At 44.0% G+C, this 24,032-nt stretch overlaps 1 protein-coding gene across 4 annotated transcripts; it reads left to right on the top strand.

Moving 5' to 3' along the window:
* Positions 1-1,044: 1,044 nt before the first annotated feature.
* On the top strand, positions 1,045-23,452 carry LOC147013433 (uncharacterized). Of its 4 annotated transcripts, XM_085855265.1 has the most exons (3): positions 1,143-1,161; positions 1,536-1,684; positions 20,028-23,452. In XM_085855265.1, exon 3 carries the CDS (start codon positions 20,143-20,145, stop codon positions 20,605-20,607), a length of 465 nt encoding a protein of 154 aa, XP_085711391.1. In that variant the 5' UTR covers positions 1,143-1,161; positions 1,536-1,684; positions 20,028-20,142; the 3' UTR covers positions 20,608-23,452. The 4 variants fall into 4 exon arrangements, with proteins under 4 accessions (XP_085711389.1, XP_085711391.1, XP_085711390.1 ...); XM_085855263.1 differs by lacking the exon at positions 1,536-1,684 and having other exon boundaries at positions 1,045-1,161; XM_085855264.1 differs by lacking the exons at positions 1,143-1,161; positions 1,536-1,684 and adding an exon at positions 1,714-1,736.
* Positions 23,453-24,032: the final 580 nt, after the last annotated feature.

Genomic DNA, 24,032 nt, shown 5'->3' with positions numbered 1-24,032 from the left:
AAAATAAATGTGCTTGTGTGAATGTTACCCGTTCGTCGTGTCTTTTTCCCCCGTTGGAACGCCATATTGCATCTCGGAATATTAGTTGGGTTTTAAATACCCGTTAAATAGAATCGGATCCGGCGAGGTTGGGCGATAATCCCCGCTCGGTTATCACTGCAGAACGCAAAGGACCGCTTGAGCGGTTCGTGTCCAAGCCGACCTGCGTCGAGGTACGGTCTCCCGGTAGGCTACCCACGCAGGTACTTAGGTATATCGATATTCGGCGATTGACCCTATTTTGCGCGGGTAGAAAATTGGCAAGGCCGTGGTGGGGTTGAAGACCCACCCATGAGAGGGTTCCTGCGTTGTTCCGGAAGGTCACGACTGAATTGTCCGTCCGGTGGCCGAGCGGCTACTATTAGTGAAAAGCGGTCATTCGCATGCCGGTGGGCGCGAATTCGTAACAATATATATATATATATATATATATATATATATATATATATATATATATATATATATATTCATATTTATATAGATATACTGTATATAAAACGTGTCCGAAACAGGGGTTGCTAACCGGAGGAGGGGGTGGCGGTGGTAGTGGTCACACCCCATTGAAAATGATAAGTGAAGCAAAATATTTCATCATTTCATTGTGTCAGAATCGTCCGAGGTTGTGGAAACAAAACAATAAAAACTAACATTTGCTGTCAAAATGAGATAAATGATGGGATTGTTTATTTATTTTTTTTTTTAAAAAGGAGGCACTGCAGCTCTGCTCATGGAGATTAATATAACGAAGAAGGAGTTCATATGATTTTTTTTTTAAAAAAGAGGAACATGATGAGGTAATAAGGGATGTTCAAGAAAAGGAGGGAGAATAAAATGCGAGAGGATTGGATGGAGAGAAGAGAGGAGGATGTACGTTGAAGTCATGCCTGGAGAAAGTGGGGAGGTTAGGGACGTGGAACGTCGGGGGTGGGGGGAGGGGGAGAGAGAGAGAGACACATGATCACAGGATGCGAGATTGGGAGGGAGTGGCTTGGAAGAAGAAGAAGAAGAAGAAGAAGAAGAAGAAGAAGAGTCGGGACGTGAGCGGAATGTCCAATTTTAAAATCCCGCAGAGCAGCAAAAGCGTTGGTCTGGTTCGCTGGACGTGAGCGGTGCTCCAGACTGGTGAGCCTCCCATTACATTCCTCTGTACAATGGATTGCTCGCAGTCTTGTGTTGAGTATTAATACGAACTATAATGAAAGCACGTCTTGTTAAATTGTATTTTATGTCATGATGAGATAGTTAAAAACGAAATCGTTTATTATAGCAGCACCAATTAACCATGTCATGGCATTTGGGGCTAATTTTGCTCTTTTGGATTATCATTTGGTGGGAGGAAGACGGTCGTTTGTTGTCCTCTACAATGTTGCAATTTGCAGGAAATCTTTGCAATTTACTGCAATTCATAACAAATGTGTTTTTGCTCTTGCTGAAAAAAGGTGATTTTTGTTTTTATCCTATTGTCATTAAGTGTTGTCACGTGACTTTTGTTACAGTCTACAAAAATTGTTGCGAAATTGAAAAAGAAAAACGGTCAACGACAGGGTGCTGCTGACATTGCAGGGAGGTATCCGTACTCACCGCTGAGCTGTGTTGTCTGGGTTCGAATCCCGACCCAACTATATCCTGGTGTTTCGCATACGGGGTGAGGCATCGATGTGCGTCGACCGTCGGGGGGACGTTCAGCTGCAGGACCGGTTGGTGAATGTTAAATACCCCCACGGTGTCTTTCGAAAAGAGTAGGACAATTTATCGTGGCTACCCTGAACAAATTACAAATTACTGCCATCAACATTCGTGGCGGGCCTGGCCAGTCACTTCGTGAAAGACTGGGGCGAAAAGAAAAAAAGAACACAGAAAAACGTTCCTGGCCGTCCCCGTAAGAAAATGGGGGAACAAAATATATAAATATATAAATATATAAATGACTGATGTACCATAATCGTTCCGCCAAAGCATTTTCTTGGCCAAGACAAAGGGTCATGTTGGGCAGCTTGCCATCGCTCTCTCAGCAATAGTTAGGACAGGAATTTGTAATTTCTTTATGATGCCAGTGATAGCTTGCTTGCTCTTTGCGAAGGACACCGCAGGATATTCAACGTCCACCAACTCACGCAAGCAGATGGGGCGTCCATTTTAACGTTCATCCGAGGGAGGACGCACACATTGATGGATCACCCCGCATGTGAAATACCTGGATGATATACCACTTTATAGCTTGGTCAAGATTCAAACCCAGGTTAGACAACTTGGAGGTGAGTGTGTGTACTTCGAGGTGCAGAATCTAGATCAATATATATATATATATATATATATATATATATATATATATATATATATATATATATATATATATATATATGTAATTGAAACATGCAGAGTGTGACGAGCACTCCCCTGATCCCCATTGGACGCAGTGCTCGTGCTCAGATAGGCGGAGTGCTCGTCACACTCCGCATGTTTCGATTTTCCCACCGATCACATCACGTGCCTTCAGGTTGAATGGTTTGCATTAGCAGAAACAATCGTCTGGGTGGCAGACTGATAGTTTTTCTGTGCAGATTATGTGGTTTTACCGTGTGAGACATAATCCGGTGATGCTCAACATTAAGGTCAGGAGATGTGTCTGATATATATATATATATATATATATATATATATATATATATATATATATATATATATATATATATATATATTGTTTAGGGGGTAGGAATAGTTATTTTATAATACTAGTACGTGCCCGTAAAAAATAAAAATAAAAAAACTTTCAAACTGTGAGCAAGAAACAACAACCACACAGGGGCTGTTTCTTCGCTCTGGCGTGCCTGTACATGCGTGGTCCGGAAGTTTGGATATCGCAGTTACGATTATTTGCAATTTAGTTTTAATGGCCAATTATTCAATTAGTGCCAACGTATTTTGCCTTTTCGCAATGTCGTCGCAAGGAAAAACACAAAGAGAAGAGAAGAGAGAGAGAAAAAAATCCTTCCTGTTTCGGAGCATACCAGCACTCTGATGTTACCGAAATGTATGCACCGTCTAATATGAAAACGATCATAACTTGGGGCATTGTGTTTATCTATAAATGCGCATAAGTAATCGAAAATTATTCAAATACACGAAGTCCGTATATTGTAACCCCTAATGGTGAACGTGGCTGAGGTTCCCTTTCCCCATCGGCCACGCCCACTCAGCAATGTGTGCTGTCATTGGTTGGTAAATAAATGGCCGCAGCAATGTGTCCTGTCATTGGTTGATAAATAAATGGCCATAACTTGGGAAGCACTTGTCCGATTAATATCAAACCTTGAAAAGGCACATCGTCAGGTCCCCAGCAATGTAGTTAGCAAGTTTCAATTAGATCGGACCAGTGGTTGTCGAGAAACAGCGGTCACAGACACAGACACACACACACACACACACACACACACACACACACACACACACACACACACACACACACACACACACACACTGCTGGAATTATAGATAGATGTCATCACGGTAAGTGTGGTGTAATTCCTGTGATGATAAAACGTGTTGAGCATGTGTTAAGGAAGCTCTGGTCTCCATGCCTTTTCCTCTCCCCACAATATAAAATCTTTCCCTTTCTCTTCTGTCTGTGTTAAAATGGCAATTTTCCTCCCCATGACGGCCAATGAGCGCTGTCCATGGTGTGATTGCAGGGTCAGCACAAAGCCACCAAACAGACCAAAACCTGGCCATGTATGTAGATCTGGCTGACTGTGACATCCAATGAATGTGGCCCACGGTGTGATTGCAGGGTCAGAGTGAAGTCACCAAGCAGGCTCAGAACCAGCTCATATATGGAGATCTGTCTGTCTGTCTGTGAGGCCCAATGAGCACGCCCCACAGCGTGATTCAATGGGCTTTGGGGAACTTCAAAAGAGTACAAACAATGTGTGAAACAATTTGTGGAGAGATAGAGATAGAGATAGAGATGTGTGGTTGCTTTCTGCGGCTGATGCAAGGTGGTTGGTTGTTGTTGTTGCGGCTGCTGGCACTGCTACTGGTTACGAGTTCCGAGTTTGTTGTTGGTGTATGGGCTTGAGAGCCCTGAGGGAAGGTAAACAAGGTGTAGCACAACCAAGAACTGCACTGAACCACTGCACACCCAAGTGAATCCAACGCCCAGACAGAGTGGAGAGCGAGTCCGTGTTGGACGACAGACCCACACCACGTCCACGAGTAGTGCTGCACAGGACAGCGTCTTTGTCTTGTGAAACCCCTTCTGAGTCTCGTATTACCCCCCAAATGAATACAATAAGGTGAAATTAAGGTCGTCATGGTTTTGGGGCTCGTTGCTTGTAATTTATTTATTCAATTGTGATCACTGCAGTGTGGCCATGTTCATGGCTTCCCCCATTTTCTCTGTAATAAATCCACTTTTTGATGAAATCTTGCCTGCCTTCAAGAACGGGAACCATAGCACTGGAGAGATTCGCGTATTCAGCTGTTAAACTCTGAAGACAGCATATATATATGTATATATGTATATATATATATATATATATATATATATATATATGTATATATGTATATATATATTTCTTCTTCTTCTTCCTTCGGCTGCTCCCGTTCAGGGTCGCCACAGCGGATCATCCGTATGATCCGCATAGTGATTTGGCACATGTTTTACGCCGGATGCCCTTCCTGACGCAACCCTGGTCGCCTCTTACGACACAGGGATATGGTACACCTATTTTAACCAGGGTATACACCGGCCCAGTACACTGGTACTCATTTCGCCGACCTCGGAAGGATGACAGGCTGAGTCAACCCCCTGGTGTATTAATTCAGTGGCCCAACAGGGTTTGAACTCAGGACCTCTTGGATCCCAAGCCGCTGCCGTAACCACTGCGCCAACACCAGGCTCATATATATATATATATATATATATATATATATATATATATATATATATATATATATATATATATCTATATATATATATATATATATATATATATATATATATATATATATATATACACCACTATGGGAGGGCCCACCTCTGTATTACTCAAGCAATATTTATACTTTTTACCCATAACCACCCTCTTCTTGCTGTCCATCCCCCACCCTGCTCTGATATCCATTTCTTTCACCTTCTCCTTCCCACAAAACCTCCTCCCCCCCCACTCCTCTTTTGTTTTTTTGTTCTGTCCCATCCCCACTCCACCACTTGTTTTCTCTTAAAAATCTCTTTATTTTCCCCCCCTTTCTCGCCACACCCTTACCCCCACCAACGCAAACTTTTTTGCATATGTAATATGTAGATGCCAACCACCAGCTTTGTACGTTTCTACAAGGTAACAACTCATTTACCCAACACCGTAACAACATGAAGACCGCATGGAAAGTATCGATACTACCATTTGTTGGTGTCGGGTGGTGGTATTCATCCAAGGGTCCGAGAGGAATCGGGATTCATTCCTCTTTCGTGTGAGTACCATCAGTATAATCTCTACAATTTGCTTACACCATCCTCTATGTTATAAGGTGATCATATTGCGAGATACCACCTGGAGGTAAATATAGATATTTGTTACAGTTGGAGGAAAAAAAAATGGTTTCAGTTGAAGAGTGTATTTACTAGCAAATTCAATGATTTATTGAAGTCTGCGAGGCAGAGATTAGTGGAAGACTTGTGGTAGAGATTGGTGAAAGGTCCTGTTCAGTTGTTTGGGGGAGAAGGGAGGAAGAAGCTGAAGGATACCGAGGCGGCTCCTTCGCTCCGGAGGTGTCTTCACCGGACTACCTTCGCATGCTCCATCTTCTCCCCGCTTTCCACATGTTCTGCTGACATCACCGACCCACCTGATGCCGGCACATCCTTTGACTAGTCATGCGAGTCATGACTAGTCATGACACATCCGAGTCATGCGAGTGGTTGTGTGTGGCACCTCGGTGGAACATCGGTATCATATCGGCGAAATTATTGATTTTGGAACTGACGGTGGACCTTGTGTTGCCACCATTCCGTCAAACGAACAATCGGGTTCATTCGGGGTCTCTGGAAAGTTAAATCATTGTAATTTTGTTTGACAAACAGTGCGGGGATAACCCCACCGGTCCGCGGGTCTGCGACAACCGCTCGACGAAGCCCTGCGTAGAACATATTTAATTTTGCCATCTTTGGGCTGTAAACACCTTTGGGAATAGTTTACATCCTTTCCGGAGGAGGCTGCCTCCCACGTGACTACCTTCTTTTCGTTGAACCATAATAGCTGACCACGCGATGACATTTTATCACAGGAAACATGGTGGATAATTATAAACCGCTGAATTCCAAATTGCATTTGAGCAACCAGAACTTCCTCGCCATGTCATTAATCGGTTGTCAACCGATTCCAAGATGTAGAGTTTAAGTTTGAGCTCAATTTGGAATTCAACCACCCGGACCCAATAGAATTTGGGTGAGCGTGTCATATGACAATTACACATCGTTGTGCTATCTTATCTGTAAAAAACAACAATTCCCTACAAACTATTACCTGGAAACATGTCCGCTCTGGATTCGCCTCAAATTCACCAATGCTTGTGAAAGTTCGGGTGGGGTGGTGGTCGAGGGATGTTGTTCACTCGTGCGATCAAATATCGTTGTCCTGATGCCGACAGCATGTATTACATATTATCAAGGCATGGCCTCCAATAATGAGAGATAATTCTGACCAAATCTGATGTATTTAAACTGGTCGTGGACATTAAAACACCACCACCTTCCCTGGGATATAAGAAGGTATAGTGTGCTGCTACTTTGACCAAATTTCCTGGAAACGTGTTAATTATAAAATGGTGTGGACATTAAGTTTGATTAGGTTAATGATAAGAATGTAGTTATAGTTCATAAAAGATGGACTTTCAGCTTCACACCTTCCAAGACCTTCAAGATTATTGGAATCTCCCACGATCAAGTTGAGTCCATGGGTCTAACACGACACCATCGCACACGGGTCGGTGATCTCTCCGTCTTCTTCCGCCTCCTTTCTGCTCTTTCCGTGCTTTGTTTTCCCCAAGTTTCTGCATGACTCACACGGTCCACCATCAACCCCCTTCTGCTGAAACGACCTAAATCCAGGATCACTGCTCACCTCCGCTCATTTGTTCCTCTTTTTTTTTTTTTTCCCCCACCTGTGGAGTCAACTTCCACATTCTCTAAAACCTCATTCTTCCCTGCAGCTCGTCAAGACGGCTGTTCATTTTTCCATCCAAAACCATGATCTTTTCTACTCCCGTTAACCCAGATGAACCATGAGCAGGAAAAGTCAGGACACGAGTCGACGGTTTCATCAATTTATTACACAGGCGAATAAGCGGAAAACGACAGGAGGAATGGCAACGAGGAAATTCAGAGAAAAATAGCGTCAAAATTAGGACTCAAAAATGGCGGGAAAAATCAGACATGGGCAGCACTAGCAATTCAAAGATATCTACAGGAATATATACTTTTCCCCTTTCCCCCAAAACTTCACGAACATTCCGCCCCGGGTAACTTTTAACAATCACTCGACACCTTTACACGAATTGGATCCAGATACCTGAAGAAAAATGCACATAGGTTGGGTGGAGGGGAAAAGAATGTAGAGTGTGAAAGACAAAGGGTGGGGACCTCTACGCACCCCGTTTGCACCTTCAACAACTTCCGTCAAGGTTATTGGCTCTCTGATTGATAGTTCAATTCACATCCCTCTCGTGGCCCTCTCATATGCCTGGTGTTGCCTTAATGGTTCGGGTGGTGGGGTTGGGATCCTAGGGTCCTGAGTTCAAATCCCGCTCAGCTGTTGAATTAATACCAGGTGGGGTTAACTCGGCCTGTCATCCTTCCGAGGTCGGCAAAATGAGTGTCAGCTTGCTGGTATACTGTGTCGGAGTGGCGACCCGTCCAGGATTGTGACCAATAGCCATGGAGACTGCTTAAGCAGCACCAACGCTCTTGCCAGAGTACGGTCCCAATCTCCTCTCCTTCTCTCGTGGCCCCATCTTCCCTTTGCTCCAGCACGTAGCGATTTTTGATGTTGTGGAATTTTTTGCTGCATTCTTAGAACCAATGTTTATTCATCGTTATACCTTAAATAGCAGCCCGGCGTCGGCTTCGTCGGTTCGGGTGGTGGCTTTGGATCTTAGGGTCCTGAATTTGAGCCCTGTTTTTTTTCCACTGAATTAACACCAGGGGGTTGATTCAGCCTGTCATCCTTCCGAGGTCGGCGAAATGAGCATCAGTGTACTGGTGCTGGGGCACTGCATCAATGGCATAGCCGCACACCTAACCAATGCTGCAATCAGCAGCCAAAAAAGGCTGTACACGATGGGAACCTTAAATAGCAGAACTTGGGTTGGTTCCAGTAAAAAAAAATATAAAAAATCCCCTGTCGTGGCCATCTTGAATTTCAAAATGGCTGCATGGGGTTGTTTACCTTTTGTAGATCTTTGTACCCAGCGAGACCACATGAAATTGTGATTTTTCTTTTCTGCGACCACAACATCTTTTTGGTACGGAGAATCCAATAAAAGAAGTTATAATTTTGTCAGATCGACGAAGAATCCTTTACTGGTGTTAAGTTGGATATTAAAATGTCCACCGTGGCTCATTATTAACTTTTCATTATCAACTTCTTAAATAATGTGAGTGTCACCTTTCATTAGCCATCCCTGCAATTATGGCCTTGAAAATATAATTCATATATTGTTTACAGTCTATCGGATACAGAATGGGAATCGCATCAACCGTGCCATTCAAGCTCAAGTCGAGGTTATTACCGGACATGAGAAATATTCTTTTATCTGATTTACAGAATTCCTAAAATAAACGACTGTAATTTCTGAAGCATTGTCCAACAAACATGGATGGATTGTCAGAAGCATGCAAATGAGAGGAAGGCATTCAGGAAGCCCATCAACATCTTCTCATGGCAATTGAACAGTTGAACTTGGAAGAACAGCCAGCCGAGTTTGACAAGCGTCACAGCAAATTCCCAATGTATCGATGGGCACGGATGTACATGGAACAAGTGATGGCACTACTTGACTTCACACGTTCACTCTGGCTGCCCAATCTGTTCCTATACTTGGCATGTAAAGTTGCAAGAGATTTCAACACCAAGGGCACAGATCCGATCACCTGGAACAGACTATTGGTCGGTGATTTTGCTCCGACGAAGAATGACATCCCATTCACAGGCACCGGGGATGATCAAGGAAAGGAGAGAGAGAGAGAGAGAGAGAGAGAGAGAGAGAGACAGAGACAGAGAGAGAGAGAGAGAGAGAGAGAGAGAGAGAGAGAGAGAGAGAGAGAGAGAGAGAGAGAGAGAGAGAGAGAGAGAGAGAGAGAGAGAGAGAGAGAGAGAGAGAGAGAGAGAGAGAGAGAGAGAGAGAGAGAGAGAGAGAGAGAGAGAGAGAGAGAGAGAGAGAGAGAGAGAGAGAGAGAGAGAGAGAGAGAGAGAGAGAGAGAGAGAGAGAGAGAGAGAGAGAGAGAGAGAGAGAGAGAGAGAGAAAAAATAGACAAGATGACTGGCATATCAGCAACATGCAGTGCTTGTCACCATCATTTGACGTCAACCAAATTTCCCCACCGGGAGAAGAGTGTGAAACATCGGTTGGCAGTGTTACAGCACTCTAATCCATTTGCTGACATGTCACCTCGGCTGTACAATTTGATGGCAAAACAGGTGATGCCTGAGCGTATTGAAAAGGACATAGTGAAAATGGAAGATCGTGGACAGCAAGCAATGGAATCCTTTGTTGAACATCACATTTGTCGAAGTCCAACCCGATGGGACTGCATGACGAAAGTCACGTTTCTCAACGAGGAGGATGCATGCAAAACCATCAAGTTGAAGGATGTGAGAGGACATGTTGAACTGATAGTCTACGAATTTGGCTGTTTGCTGGAATGCTGATGATAGCCAAGTCCAGTCACCCAATTGACCTCGAAGATGTGGTTTCAAATCCCGAATTCACAGTAATCAATTCCACTCTGATGAACGATGATGGCTCCCTTATTCCTCATGTCGGCAAGAGTGAACTCGGACATGTCCTTGAAGACGTTGCAGTTCGTGATGAAGATGAACTTGATAGAGAAGGGACGTCTTGTCGATTGTAGAAACACCTCCTTCATTATTGATGGCATGTCAGTGGTTCTGAACTCATGTCTTCAATGTCACGCAAAACCTGCAAAGAACTGGGAGAGGCCTTTGCAAGGACCATATAATCCAGATGCAAGGACTACGAAGGTGATTGTCTGAGTTTGACAATCATAGCAGACATAACTCTATCAAAGATATCACCAGACGTCGCCAGCCAAAGGCTCCCACCAACAGCAACTGCTTTCCATGTTGTTGATACAATGCCTATTACTGACTTGAAGGTATTCCTGGCCAACAATGAAACAAAAGACTCCCTCACTTTTTCTACCTGGCAGACAAAGCCATTCAGCTAAAGATACCAATGGTTTCAGTGACATGTTTGCATGAACAAAGCAACATGGAAGATTCTCAACCATTGACAGGCATCAGCACACATAAGGAAGCTGACATACTCATAATGTTCTATGCAACAGGAAAGAGTGTACACATCATGACACAAGACACAGATGTGGTGCCTGGTGTTGGCTTAATGGTTAGGGTGACGGGCTTGGGATCCTTGGGTCCTAACTTCAAATCCCGCTCAGTTGTTCAATTAATACTAGGTGGGGTTAACTCGGCCTGTCATCCTTCTGAGGTCGGCAAAATGAGTTACAGCTTGCTGGTATACTGTGTCGGAGTGGTGACCTGTCCAGGATTGTGCCCAATAGGCCAAGGGGACTGTTTTGGCAACACCAACGCTCTGCACAGAGTATGGTCCCAATGGATGGATGGATGGATGGACACAGATGTGTTTGTTCTTGTTATGACAGCCCTTCCTGGATTTCACAGTCCAACAAGATGCGGTACATGTGGACATGTATGAGGTGAAGGTAAAAAGACTGCTTTCAAGATTTTTCAACGAAGCGACACCGGCTGTAATCACTGCATTTGCCCAACTCGGAACCGAGGAGACACCGTCCACAGGTGTCACCTCGGGATATGAGCAGTTTCTGTGCCAGATGATGAATACCAAAACTGACTCCACAAAAACAGCTGGAGGGCTAAGGTGGAAAATTTCAAGAACCAGTTTGCTAATCAGGGTATAGACAAGATCCCTCCCCCCCACCAAACTACTGGTGCATGGCACCAGCATTTACTCACAGCTCACATGCAAACATTTATTTGGAACCAAGACCTTGTAATGAATCCAGTTGTTGCAGACTGTTACAAGTTGGGCTTGTCAGATGCCATAGATGGTACGACGGTTCCTGTCCTATCTGTAGTGAAGCTGAAGCTGATGAAGACTGCGCCAACACTAAATTATCGATATCAGCAACTGGAATAAGACTCAGATGAAGATTATTAAATAATAATAATGTTATGATGACATTGGTACAACTGGAAAATTTATTGCATTATGTGTCCCAAGAAATATGGATTTGGACATATAAAACAGTCTTGCTTGTTCCGGTAGCTGAGATGTTGCAAAAAAACGTGCTGAAATGGTGGCCATTTTGAAATTTAAGATGGCCACCATAGAGGTTACTGAACAAAAAATGGAACCAACCCCAATTTTGCAGTTTAGGGTATAAGGATGTTAAAAAAAAATATTGGTTCCAAGAATGTAGCAAAAAAAATGCAACGTTACATAGTGACCTGCACTAGGGGGAAGCAGCGTGGGAGGCCCGCTCGCCCAACACGGTGAGCGGCGTGGCTCCGGAAAATCTCGTTCCGACTCGTGAGGGGACGCGGCTTTGAGAGATTTTCATACGGATCTGGACTTTCACTGAAATCGAAACAATTTGTTCATTTCACAAACCCAACCTGCCAAACAAATCAAGTTTCATCCAAATCCGTCCGTAATTGTTTTTGACATGTCGTGCTCACAGACACAAACAAAAAGACAGATAAAGACAGTGAAAGCGTAACCTCTGTCCAACTTCAATGATGGAGGTAACGACACCTTTTCCTTGTATTTTTGTGTTTCTTGGACTCTTGTGAGTATGTCCTCAGTTCAATACCCCTTGTATGGAGTGTTTTTTGAACACCCCTTGTTATCAGTGATTTGTTAAGTAATCCAAAAATTCTGTTTACTTATCCAGATCGTGAAATTCAGTTTCGGGTAACATGATCTCCTGCTTCATGGATATTTAAATGGAGGACTACCGCAAAGAAATATGGAATCACAGGGATTCGGTGTACCATGGAGGTACAACTGATGTCACATCTTTTGAAAGAGAGAAGTGGGGTGTGGGGGAGGGGGAGAGGAGGAAATTAAGGGTGGGGGAGGGGATAGGTGGATGCAATTTAAGAGAATCTTCTCTCAAAATGTGGATTTTTTTTTTTCAACACAAACACAAACACAAAATTTAAACCGAGATTTCAGCTCTGATTTACTTCCTGTGTAATTTTAATCCCTTCACTATCTATTACTATTTGTAATATTTATGTTATCGATTGGGTTGCGTTGATGCTGGGTGGTTTGCCATTACCTTCCCAGTCATAGTTCGGGCAGGAATTTGTAATTTCTTTATGATGCCAGTGATATCTTGCTTACTCTTTGTGAAGGACACCGTGGGATCTTCAACGTCCACCAACTCGCGCTATCAGATGGGGGCGTCCATTTTAACGTTCATCCTAGGGAGGACGCACGCATTGATGGATCACCCATCATGTGAAATACCTGGATGAAATACCAGTTTATAGCAGGATCGGGATTCAAACCCAAGCTGGACAGCTTAGTGGAGAGTGTGCGTACCTCAAGCCCTCCTGTTAGCCCCCTTTTCTACTGCAGTCTTTATTGTGAACTTGATATTAATTGCCAAATTGAAGATCGAATAGTGAGAACACTGCACCGATAGGTATTCCATCGGTGGTGGTTTCTAATCAAGCTGAAGGCAGCAGCATTAAATTCCAAGGGTTTAGTTTCAATTAGCTTCTGTAAAATGAGAGTCTCAAGGGAATGACCTCGTCTGACTCGTTCATGCTCCTCCTGCCGCACATCCTCTGCGGTCTATATCACCAGTCCATACATCTTGGTTGATTCTTAACCCCCTTTATAGGAAACAAAGATGGCATTAAATTAAAAAAAAGCCAGGTTGTACAACATCCCTCAAATCGAAAAGGAGAAAGTAGGTATTTTATTACCTTGAACCACATTTTTTTTTTTAAACCACTCTCTAACCTCAAAAAGGTTTTGTTAAACAATGAGAGCCAAATTGGGTAAAATATCAAGTCAGGTTGTGATTTAAGAAAATTTACCATCTATATATATATATATGTTAGAACCGACCAGAACAGCACTAAGGGTTTATTTTTTTTTTAAATCCAAAGTTATCAGAAGGAACATATTTGTGGCCTCGGCGGCATTCTCCCCGCGATGAAAGCAAGCCGCTCGGGAGGAAATAATCTATTTGAAATGGAGGAAGTGCCTTGTTTAAAGTCTGGGTTTTTTTTTTTTCCTTTCTTTCTGTAAATCATTTTGATGATCATGGAGATGATCCTGCTGCTGAGAGTACAAAAGCTGCTTTTGCTCAATTTAGACTGATTTTTCTCTTACGCTCCGGCTGTGTCGATGTTGCTTTGAATGTTGGAGCCATGACGGCATTGGTGTGAAAAAGAGAGGAAATAAGAGCTTTGACCTCTGCATACGAAATAAATAAATAAATAAATAGAGTGAACCATTAAATTCCATTGAGAAATGGTCTAAACGGGTCTGGTGGGGCATCTCAGAGATCACAGACGTGCCATTGAGCGGTCCAGCATGGGTTTGATTCCTGACCCGACTATAAACCTGTCACACAGGTGATTTGCAGGTAGAGACCTGTACCGTGGCCAAATTCCTACCCTGACTACCAGTTGCATGTCAGGTCAGGTTCGATCTGTGACCTGCTACAGGTACCATGTAAACCTGTACTAACCTGTTCCATGGTCGGGTTGTCGGCGACTAAACCGTCTCCCCCACCAGGTTTTCTGGTGAGGAGGGTGTTTGGATATGGACACCCAGCAGGATTAAAAACAAAACCTGTCAAAGGGCGGAGGAGCTCCTTGTGAGCCAACGGCCATCCATATCTAGTGCCCAACTGTGTCTGCGGACGTCCTCCTGCAGTTGGGTCACTTCTTATTAGGAGGTTGGTGGCAGGATTTGCACTCCGGCCACCGTAAAACCCTTCATTCCGCAAAACGCAAAAACGCAAAAAAATCTGAAAACCCACTCCGTGGGAGTACCTCCTGTGCAGCTTCCCTTCGCAGGGCAGCTCACCGGATGACGGGATTGGGGCAAAGCCTTCGGGACCCCCAATCTTTGATCGGAGGGAAACCACGGGGTAACATCCCTGGGTCAGATTGCGGGAGAGTGTGTCGGAGTGGTGCTGAGGTGTCGTCCACCAGACGGCGGTCTCCTTGGGTTAACCTGAGGCGATCCCTTCGGGTGGGTGCCTGGAATGTCCTATCCCTAAGAGAGGATGATCACCTGTCTCTGTTATCATCTGAGCTCAAGCGTTTGGACATCGGGATTGCAGCTCTCTCTGAGGTTCAGAGACCGGATTGCGGCGAGATCATGGTGGGTGGTTACACCTACTATTGGTCTGGTCGCTCTGATGGTTACCATACCCAAGGAGTTGCTGTAGCTGTGTCCAATAAGCTGACCCCAATGATAATTGAGGTAACACCGGTCAACGAGCGTATTATGAGATTAAGGATTCGTCACTCCTTAGGTGTCATTTCCCTGGTCTCTGTTTATGCTCCGACTGAGGCGAGTGATCTCACCGTGAAGGATGCATTCTACGCCACACTCGAGTCTGTGGTTGATCAGTGCCCCAGACGAGATACACTTCTAGTCTTGGGGGATTTCAATGCATCGACTGGAACTGATAGGGATGGTTATGAGGTGTGTGTTGGTCCCCATGGGTCAGGAACTATGAACCAGAATGGCACTAAGTTCCTTGACTTTGCAAGAAGTCATGGACTTAGGGTGGCTGGTTCATGGTTTCAGCGCCCACAAGCTCATCGCTGGACTTGGTATTCCAACGCTGGTGGTGTGGCAAAGGAGATTGACCATGTCCTCATTGACGGTCGTTGGAGGATGATCCAGAACTGCAGGGTCTACCAGAGTGCTCAGTTCCTCAATACTGACCACAGGCTTGTTGTAGCAACTCTAAAGCTGCACCTTAAATCCTGGAGAATGGTACCATCCCAGCCGAGGCTGGATGTTGCCAAGCTCAGGGATGAGAGAGTAGCTGAGGAGTTTGCGAACAGGCTGAGTGGACACTTGGGGGGGCTGGGTGCTTTGGGGGGTCCTGAAGAGTTGTGGAGCGCCTTCAAGACCACCGTCCTTGATGTTGCCGGTGGATGCCTTGGAGCTCACCGCAGGGCAAAGAAGAATTTTGTCTCTCAAGGGACACTGGATACCATTGACCAGAGTCGCAGGGCCAGGCTGAATGTCAGAGCTGAGCTGTTCAGGGAGCTGAGGCGTAAAACTGTACGTGCACTGAGGGTGGACAAGGAGGCCTATGTGCGAGGAATCTGTGAGGGGGTAGAGCATCACCTGTGGACAGGTGATTCTCGTCCCGCTTACAGGGGAATTCGCGCATTACGTTCATCCAAGCCCATCCCTCGGAGCACTACAGTTCGAGCAGAGAGTGGTAGGCTCTTGACAGAGGAGTCTGAAGTGAAGGCCCGCTGGGCCGGTTACTTTGAGCGGTTGTACCAGGCTGATCCCCCAACTGTCGAGTTGGACGTCAAGGGTGTTACAATCCCTGTTGCTGACCCTCGAATCAACTGTGGTCCACCTACGCTTGTGGAAACACGGGCTGCGGTGAACCAGTTGAAACGGGGCAAAGCTCCAGGGATCTGTGGCATCCATGCCGAACTTCTCAAGGCTGGTGGAAATGCTGCACTCGTGTCGTTGCATGCAGTTTTGTGCTCTGCCTGGAACACAGGCATCATCCCAACTGACTGGAAGAGGGGCCTTGTTGTCCCTCTCTGGAAAGGGAAGGGTGATCGCCAAGACTGCAACAACTACCGAGGGGTGACGCTGCTCTCAGTGCCGGGCAAGGTCTTTGCTCGGATAATTCTCGATAGGGTTCGCCACCATCTGCTTGAGCACCAGCGTCCAGAGCAGTCAGACTTTACACCAAAGAGGTCAACGATTGACCGTATCCTTGCACTTCGTGTCCTCACCGAACGCAGACGAGAGTTTCGGCAGGGGCTGCTTGCAGCCTATGTTGATCTCTGTAAAGCGTTCGATTCAGTGAATCGGGATGTCCTCTGGAGGATTCTTGGTCTTCGTGGGGTGCCACCAAAACTGATCGATCTGATGTCTGAACTCTACTCTGGTACTGAGAGTGCTGTGAAGTGTGGTGGTACCGCCTCTGACTTATTTCCAGTTGTTACTGGAGTTCGTCAGGGATGTGTACTTGCCCCCACACTTTTCAGCACTTGTACGGACTGGATTCTCGGGAGGATGTCGGAGAGATCAAGTTGCGGTGCGTCATTTGGGAATGTCAAGATCTCGGACCTTGACTTTGCAGATGATGCAGTCATCTTTGCGGAGACTTTAGATATCCTCTTGGGGGCCCTCGAGGTGCTGAATGAGGAGTCGGAGCCGCTGGGATTACGGGTTTCTTGGGTCAAAACTAAGATCCAGGCTTTCGGTGACATCTTGGATGCTGCTGTCCTGTCTGTGTCTGTTTGTGGTGAGGATGTTGAGATTGTGGAGAGATTCACTTACCTTGGCAGTGATATTCATGTCTCTGCTGGCTGCGAGTCAGAGGTCAATAGACGTCTGGGTCGGGCCTGGGGAGTCATGGATTCACTGGATCATGGGGTGTGGCGCTGCCGGTACCTGTGCGGGAGGACGAAAGTCCGAGTCTTCAGGTCCTTGGTACTTCCAGTCTTGCTCTATGGGTGCGAGACTTGGACTCTGACCAAGGATCTGAGACGGAGACTTAATTCCTTTGGTACCAGGTCTCTTCGGAGAATCCTTGGCTATCGCTGGTCGGATTTTGTGTCCAACGAGCGGTTGCTGAGAGAGACTCGGATGAGATTTGTTACCTGCATAGTCCGTGAGCATCAGTTGCGGCTGTATGGACATGTGGCTCGTTTTCCTGACTCTGATCCTGCTCACCAGATTCTCTCAGCGAGGGAGTCTCATGATTGGAGGAGGCCAGTGGGTCGACCACGTGCCTCATGGTTGCAACAGGTTGATCATCTCAAGGAGATGGGGATGGGCCTGGCATCTGCCTGGGGGATGGCCAGACGGAGGCCCCTGGAGTACCGGTGGAAAGTGGACGCAGCGACGTGCTGTTCTGGCACATGCTCCCATACCTGACCTGACCTGACTACCAGTTGAAAAGAACAATGGCAAAAACAACCATTGTAAGTTTCCTCTGCCAAGTGACTTTTTGGGGAACACCAACGCTCCGGAGAGAGTATGCCGTAAACCATACACAGATCTGAGACGGGGAGGTTCCCAAGGGGTCCGGATGCCCCCCCCCCCCCACCGCAAGACAACAAAAATATCCTTTTCCGTTTTCCTGCCCAAGCTGGTTATGATATTTGAGCTGTCTTGTTCGAATTTGCCAATGAGGAAGAAAAATAAATAATAGGACAAATTGCCAGCAAAAGGACAACCTCTTTCCAGGTAGTAGATCGCAGGCGTTCAAGTCATATATCCATCAATAGTGCACCCTACAACTTGATGACCTGAACCCCTTTTCCTTGTTTTCCGAATTCCTAAATCCATTTATAATAAAAGGAACAGAACAAATGTTCAGCCTGAACTATGTATGCATGTTCATTGTTGTTGTTGTTTTGTCAGTTCTGCTTGAACAAGCCATTGGCACAGAGACAGCTGATCGATCTCCTAAGAGCGACCCAGAGATCCCTCACATCCATGATGTTGTGCTCTTGTCCAAGTGGAGCCAGGACCGCGCAGTCTTCCATCATGTGTTTTGTTGTGTGTGTGTGTGGGGTGACCTCGCACAGATTGCAGGTGTCGTCAGCAGCGTCATCGAGTCTGTGGTTGTAGTGCAAGAGCTCTGTGGGTGGTGTCCAGAGTGGAAGCGTGCAAGATGAACACGATCGGACCTGGAGAGTAGTTGGTCTGTGTCATGGATGTGTGGGGATTTACTGCCCAGGATACTGTTTGGGCCTAGTTTGTTCATTGTGCTTCGGGTGATGTGGGTGTGGACATGTTTTTTTTGTAGTTTCTGTTGTTCATTGGAGGATGTTTTGGAAGATGTCACTGTAGTGTCTTTGTGGTGTCGCTTCAATGTGTACGGGCACCTGTAGGTGGTTGTACATGTCGTGGTAAGGGTGATTATGGTTGGCACCTCTCATGTTCATTTTAACTATGCATGTTCAATGTAGAATGGAAAAGTAGTCTTTATGAAGGCAAGTGTCCTTCTACGTTGGTGGACAGGGAAAGCGATGGATGGGATCAACGGGACGTTGATCAAGGTATGCAAACCACCGTGGGAAGCAAGGAGAACCTAACATCGTCGGAGGCAACAAAGGATGTTAACCCTTCATCGGAACCTTTTGTCGCTCCAACGAAGGGTTAACACCAGAAACATCTGCTTCTCCTTGCCTGCCATTGTGTTTTGCATTCCTCGATCAACGTCTTGTCGATTTCATCCATTACGCCTGTTATTAATATCAACTTTAAGGTTCTGTCTATTTTCATTAACACGAGGTATCCATACTCATTGTTTCATTGAGATAATGATTCAAAAGACATGTTGAACTTCACAAACATATTGTATGTCTAACTATGAATCTCAATGAGGATGGAGAATGAAGTGAAACACCTGAAAAAAAAGGATATTTTATAACAAGTAGGTGTTGTTGTCTGTGTACTCCTTCTGGGTCCTGTGTAGGGGTTCCAGTTGTCGTAGAATACTAAATGTTATCGTTTGAATCTGAATATCTCTATCTCTCTATCTCTCTCTCTCTCTCTCTCATGCAGCCTGTGGCTGCTGGTTGCATCATTAGTTGGGACGCAGCTATGCCGCTGATGCAGTGTCCCCCTTACCAGTACACAGGTACTCATTTTGCCAACCTCAGAAGGATGACAGGCTGAGTCAACCTCCTGGTGTATTAACTCAGGACCCAAGGATCCCAAGCCACCACCAAAACCACTAAACCAACACCAGGCTGTTTGAACTGCTACATTAAGCTCTAATTCCTGCTCTTCTTCTTCACACATACATATACATACATACACACCATTTAGTAACTAGTGGGCCCGTTGATCCGATGGACCAAATTTTTATTGGTCTTCACAGCCTTGTTGCATACCCGCCAGCTGTACTGCCTGAGCATTAGCTTGCCTTTCAGCAACCCCAGATGTGCTTGGGTCAGTGTGGGGATTATAAATTCATTATTATTATTATTACCATATGATGCTACTATTCTTGGTATTGTTGTTATTATTATTCATATTAATTAATGTATGCTTTGTTACAATGTTATCATTATTTTTGTTATTTATTTTGTAATTAGAATGCCATGCTACGGAAGGACCAATTGAGCTGCTCGATACACCTGAACATGTCGTGTGTTTAAAACATGGAAATTATTCCGGGTTATTTGTGGTTAATTAGCCTCATCAACTCAAGAGATAATGACGATCATTTCGGTGTGTCACTTTCTACATTAGAAAGCTCCAGTAGAACTCCACAAAAAAAAACATGCCACACACACACACACACACACACACACACACACACACACACACACACACACACACACCCACACTTCATCCATTTATAGTGTATAGATCAGCGAGAAATCAGAGGGGCTGTCGTTTCAGACTTGAAATGTAGACACGTGCACCGCTTTGCTATGTTCTGGAGAAATGTTCCATTCTTATGACTATAATTGCTTTTCTCTCCACAGAAAGTCTTTCAAACAAGCATTCTGAAGCAGACAGCTTATTGGAAGAATATATATTTAAATCTGAAGAACATATCTTGTGGATCGGGTGTACGCAAACATCGTGCAAGACACGAAAATGGCAAGTGAAAACAGCTTCAACTCGGATATAGTTCACGTGAAGAAGGAGGAGATCCCAAGTGTGCCAGTTGGGACCGTCTCAAGAAGCAAGGTTGATCCCGAGGCCTACACACAAGCTCCTCAAGAGTTACTGGGCAAGCCCGGACAGCGGCAGCGCTCTGCAAGTGAGGCTGTCATTCAAACTCGCTTCTCAAAAGGAGAGCCCGAGGTCCGAGAGAAGGCCACAAAACGTGGAAAACCCTTCGGGAAAAGCGGATCGGGATCCCCAGGTCGAGCTCGAGACGCTTCGGGAACCGAGGAACAAAGGGACGCTGAAACTTCAGAAAAGAGCCACGGGTTCTGGGGAAAATGCGATGACGGCAAGGGTAAGCCCGGAGCAGGCCTGCTACTCATTTGTGGTGGCCTTACAGTGGCTTTGCTCGCAGTCGCCGTAGGAGTGGCCGTCGCATTGAGGAAAAAATAAAAATAAATAAATAAAAAACCAAAAGGAATGTTTGCCAGCACCCTGTCTTTCCATGTTTGACTCTATCTTTCAGTGCCTCTGTGTCTGCATTCTTTGTCTTTCTGAAACTGACGTTTTGTGGTTGGCTGTGCTGTTTTGTTCACTATCCACTTATCTGATTATATCTCTGCTTTCATTTCATGATATATTATTCATTTTTCCTTTTCCTCATCCATTTTCCCTTTCCATCACTGCCCGTTCCCTTTACGGTAGCTACATTTGCATTGCCGAAACGTAAATGCACCGATGTTTTTGGCCTATAAAATGGACATGAGGCTGGTTTAGTATCATTCCAATGTCTTATAGTTTCAGTAAAAATGAGGCCAAAAACAGCCGTCATACTGGTCGTCGTAAGCTTTTGTTACGACACGATCATTACACCCACCTTTGAGTATAGGCCTGTGATATTGAACGGTACCAAGATGTTTCATCGGTTTCGACATGAACCTAGAAATGTACTGTGCTGAGCCCAGCCTAAGGGTGCAGCACTATTTTGAATAGTGCACATTCGAAGTTGTTGTTCGACCGATACGGTCCACGATGAATGTTGTAAGGCTACATTGATGTGGGTTCCATAATACATTTGCACACATGCAAGGCAACTTAATAAACGATGGCATTCGCCAGTATGCTGGATGCAAGAGGACTTCCAAAATGGTACACATTGGTGGGTTTGTGTCCACGGAAGAAACAAGCAGATATGCATACAATAAAAGGTCAAAGGTTCGATGATGAAGGGACATTTTAATCTGACTGAAACAAAGTTAAAATTCATGTCGTCGTAGCTCTCCTCTTCAAAGCAGCGATAAGGATTCCGATGCTAGCTAGACCAATCTGAAGGAGAGAGGGCTTTATACATTTTGAAGGAGGTGATTACGAGGATATATGACGGAGATGTTTCAGGAAATGAAGAGTATAGACAAAGTACAGAAGATTTTTCATCATAAGACAGTGATAGGACTTGGGATGATTGCTTAAAAGTGAAGAGGAGGAGGAGGAGAGTTTAGGACCTTTCACTCAAAGAGTAGTCAATGCATGGAATGGTTTTCCTGGAAAGGTATGGCAGCAGAAACGGTACACAAGTTCCAAATGGAATAAGATAGGTACCTAGAATCATTGGCGTAGAAGGGTTCTATTCTCCATCCAATAGAATATGGATATTGGTAGAAATACGAAGACATGATGGACCGAATGGCCTACTCCTGAGTCGAAGTTCCTTGTATAATAATAAAAAAATTAACTCAAACCCAAAAACACCAAATTACCGTATTTTTCGCCGTACAAGTCAATACCACTGAGCTCTACAATAATATGGAGGAACTACCGGTCAATGAGAGTGCGTTTGCTGACGAGGCCATGCGGCTGCTATATTGGGACTCGCCACCGACCAAAAGTTCCATTATAAACAATGCAAACATATTTTAATACCAGAATCGTGTTGCATTCTCCCTTTGAATAATAATTGATGTTCACTTAAGAAATATACAACGAAACAATGAATGACAGCATTGTGCATGCCGCCCTTGCAGTTGTGTTGAGAACCAAGATGGCGGCTGGTGACTTCATGTGTTTGTTTGTTTTTTTTCCAGCAAATCAGGGACCCAGTTATATTTCGATCAATAATCGATGCACGTCCCCCTCCCAGAAGTCCAAGCCTCGATTTATACTCAGAATCGACTTATCTAAGGATGACGACGTTGATTTGCAGAAATGAAAAACAATTACAAAGTGTGATATTTTCTGAAATAAATTGTGTAATTGTTAATTTGAAACACGACAGAAATCATTGCCTGGAACGTTTGACAATTAGGTGAGCAATTCAATGTTAATCACTCACTGATGCCTGTGATATTATCCAATCAATACTGAGCAAGTACGCAGTCACCACTTACGTTTGATCCATCCCTTTCAATCCTAATAACATGTATCCATCAATCCTACCTCATCTCAAAACGCCTCCCGTAAAGTCACGCAAGCTGTACAAGGCAGCTTTCAAGTTGGAAATTTTTCGGTTCGCAGAGGAAAGTGGTGGGGATATGGCTCCGCACAGGAAATACGGGGTCAGCGAGAAATGTGTTCGGGACTGGAAAAAATGTATTGTCCTATGAGCTAGTGCTAATTATGTACAAAAATTCTGATTATGTATTAGATAGCGTATCTAGATACGATTAAAAGTATATTGAAAAACTACTTACATTCCTAATTTATCCGAAATGTCATCTGACAAAGTAATTCAACGAATATGCACAAACGGCTCATTAATATCATGACCCTGGAAATACCGTAGGCAGTGATGCGTTGTGAGCATCATGGAGAAATTAACGTCGAAATTGCTCTGTAACGACAGTTTTTCTCACTCCCATAGTCCATTCTGTTTTGTCTTGTACTCCAAATCCACTTATTTATTAATGAAGGAAAGAAAATGGAAAATTAGCCAATTCGACTTGTCCACCTCATCGACCTATAGGCTGAAAAATACGGTAACCAGTTTCATAATCATTCATCCATTGTTTTTATATTTTACTTAAGACCCTCATAAGACAAATACACCATTAAAGTAACAAATCATACTGAATTCTCTATTTGTTTTTGTGGAGGCAGCCTACTCTTGTTTTGTGGATCCCTGATTGGTTGTGAAATGCATATTTACATCACATGCTTTTTCACAGCCAATCAGATCCTCCCCATGGTAAGCCAGAGCTCCCTCCACTCAAATTAACGAAACAGCTCACTGAAGTTGTACAGTGTCTGCTTCATGGTACATTTTCCCTAAATATATATATATATATACATACATATATATATATATATATATATATATATATATATATATATATATATATATATATATATATATATATATATATATATATATATATATATATACATACATATATACATACATACATATATATTACATATATATATATATATGCATACATATATACATATATACATACATATATATGTATATATGCATACATATATACATATATACATACATACATACATACATATATATATATATATATATATATATATATATATATATATATATATATATACACAGGGGGCTGCAAAAGTAGGTATACAGTAATGAAAAACAAAACGTGCACACAAAACAAAGAAAAAAAAACAAAAGATGTATTATAGAAAAAATTACGAAAATAAAAATATTAAAAATGGTAATAATGATTTTAATGAATCAAATGAATTCTAGTATTAAATGAATCCTAGCACCACTATTATAATACTGGTAATACTGGTATAATCCTTACTGTATACCTACTTTTGCAACCGCCTGTATATATATATATATATAGTTACGAATTCGCGCCTGCCGGCATGCGAACGGCCACGTTACTCAAATCGCGGCATGTCGCCCA

This window comes from Eptatretus burgeri, chromosome 14 (assembly GCF_056783735.1).
Source record: "Eptatretus burgeri isolate ZD-2024b chromosome 14, Ebu_testis_v1, whole genome shotgun sequence".
Lineage (NCBI taxonomy): Eukaryota > Metazoa > Chordata > Myxini > Myxiniformes > Myxinidae > Eptatretus > Eptatretus burgeri.
Note: the sequence above shows the minus strand (reverse complement) of the source record. Positions and strands in the feature narration are given on the sequence as shown.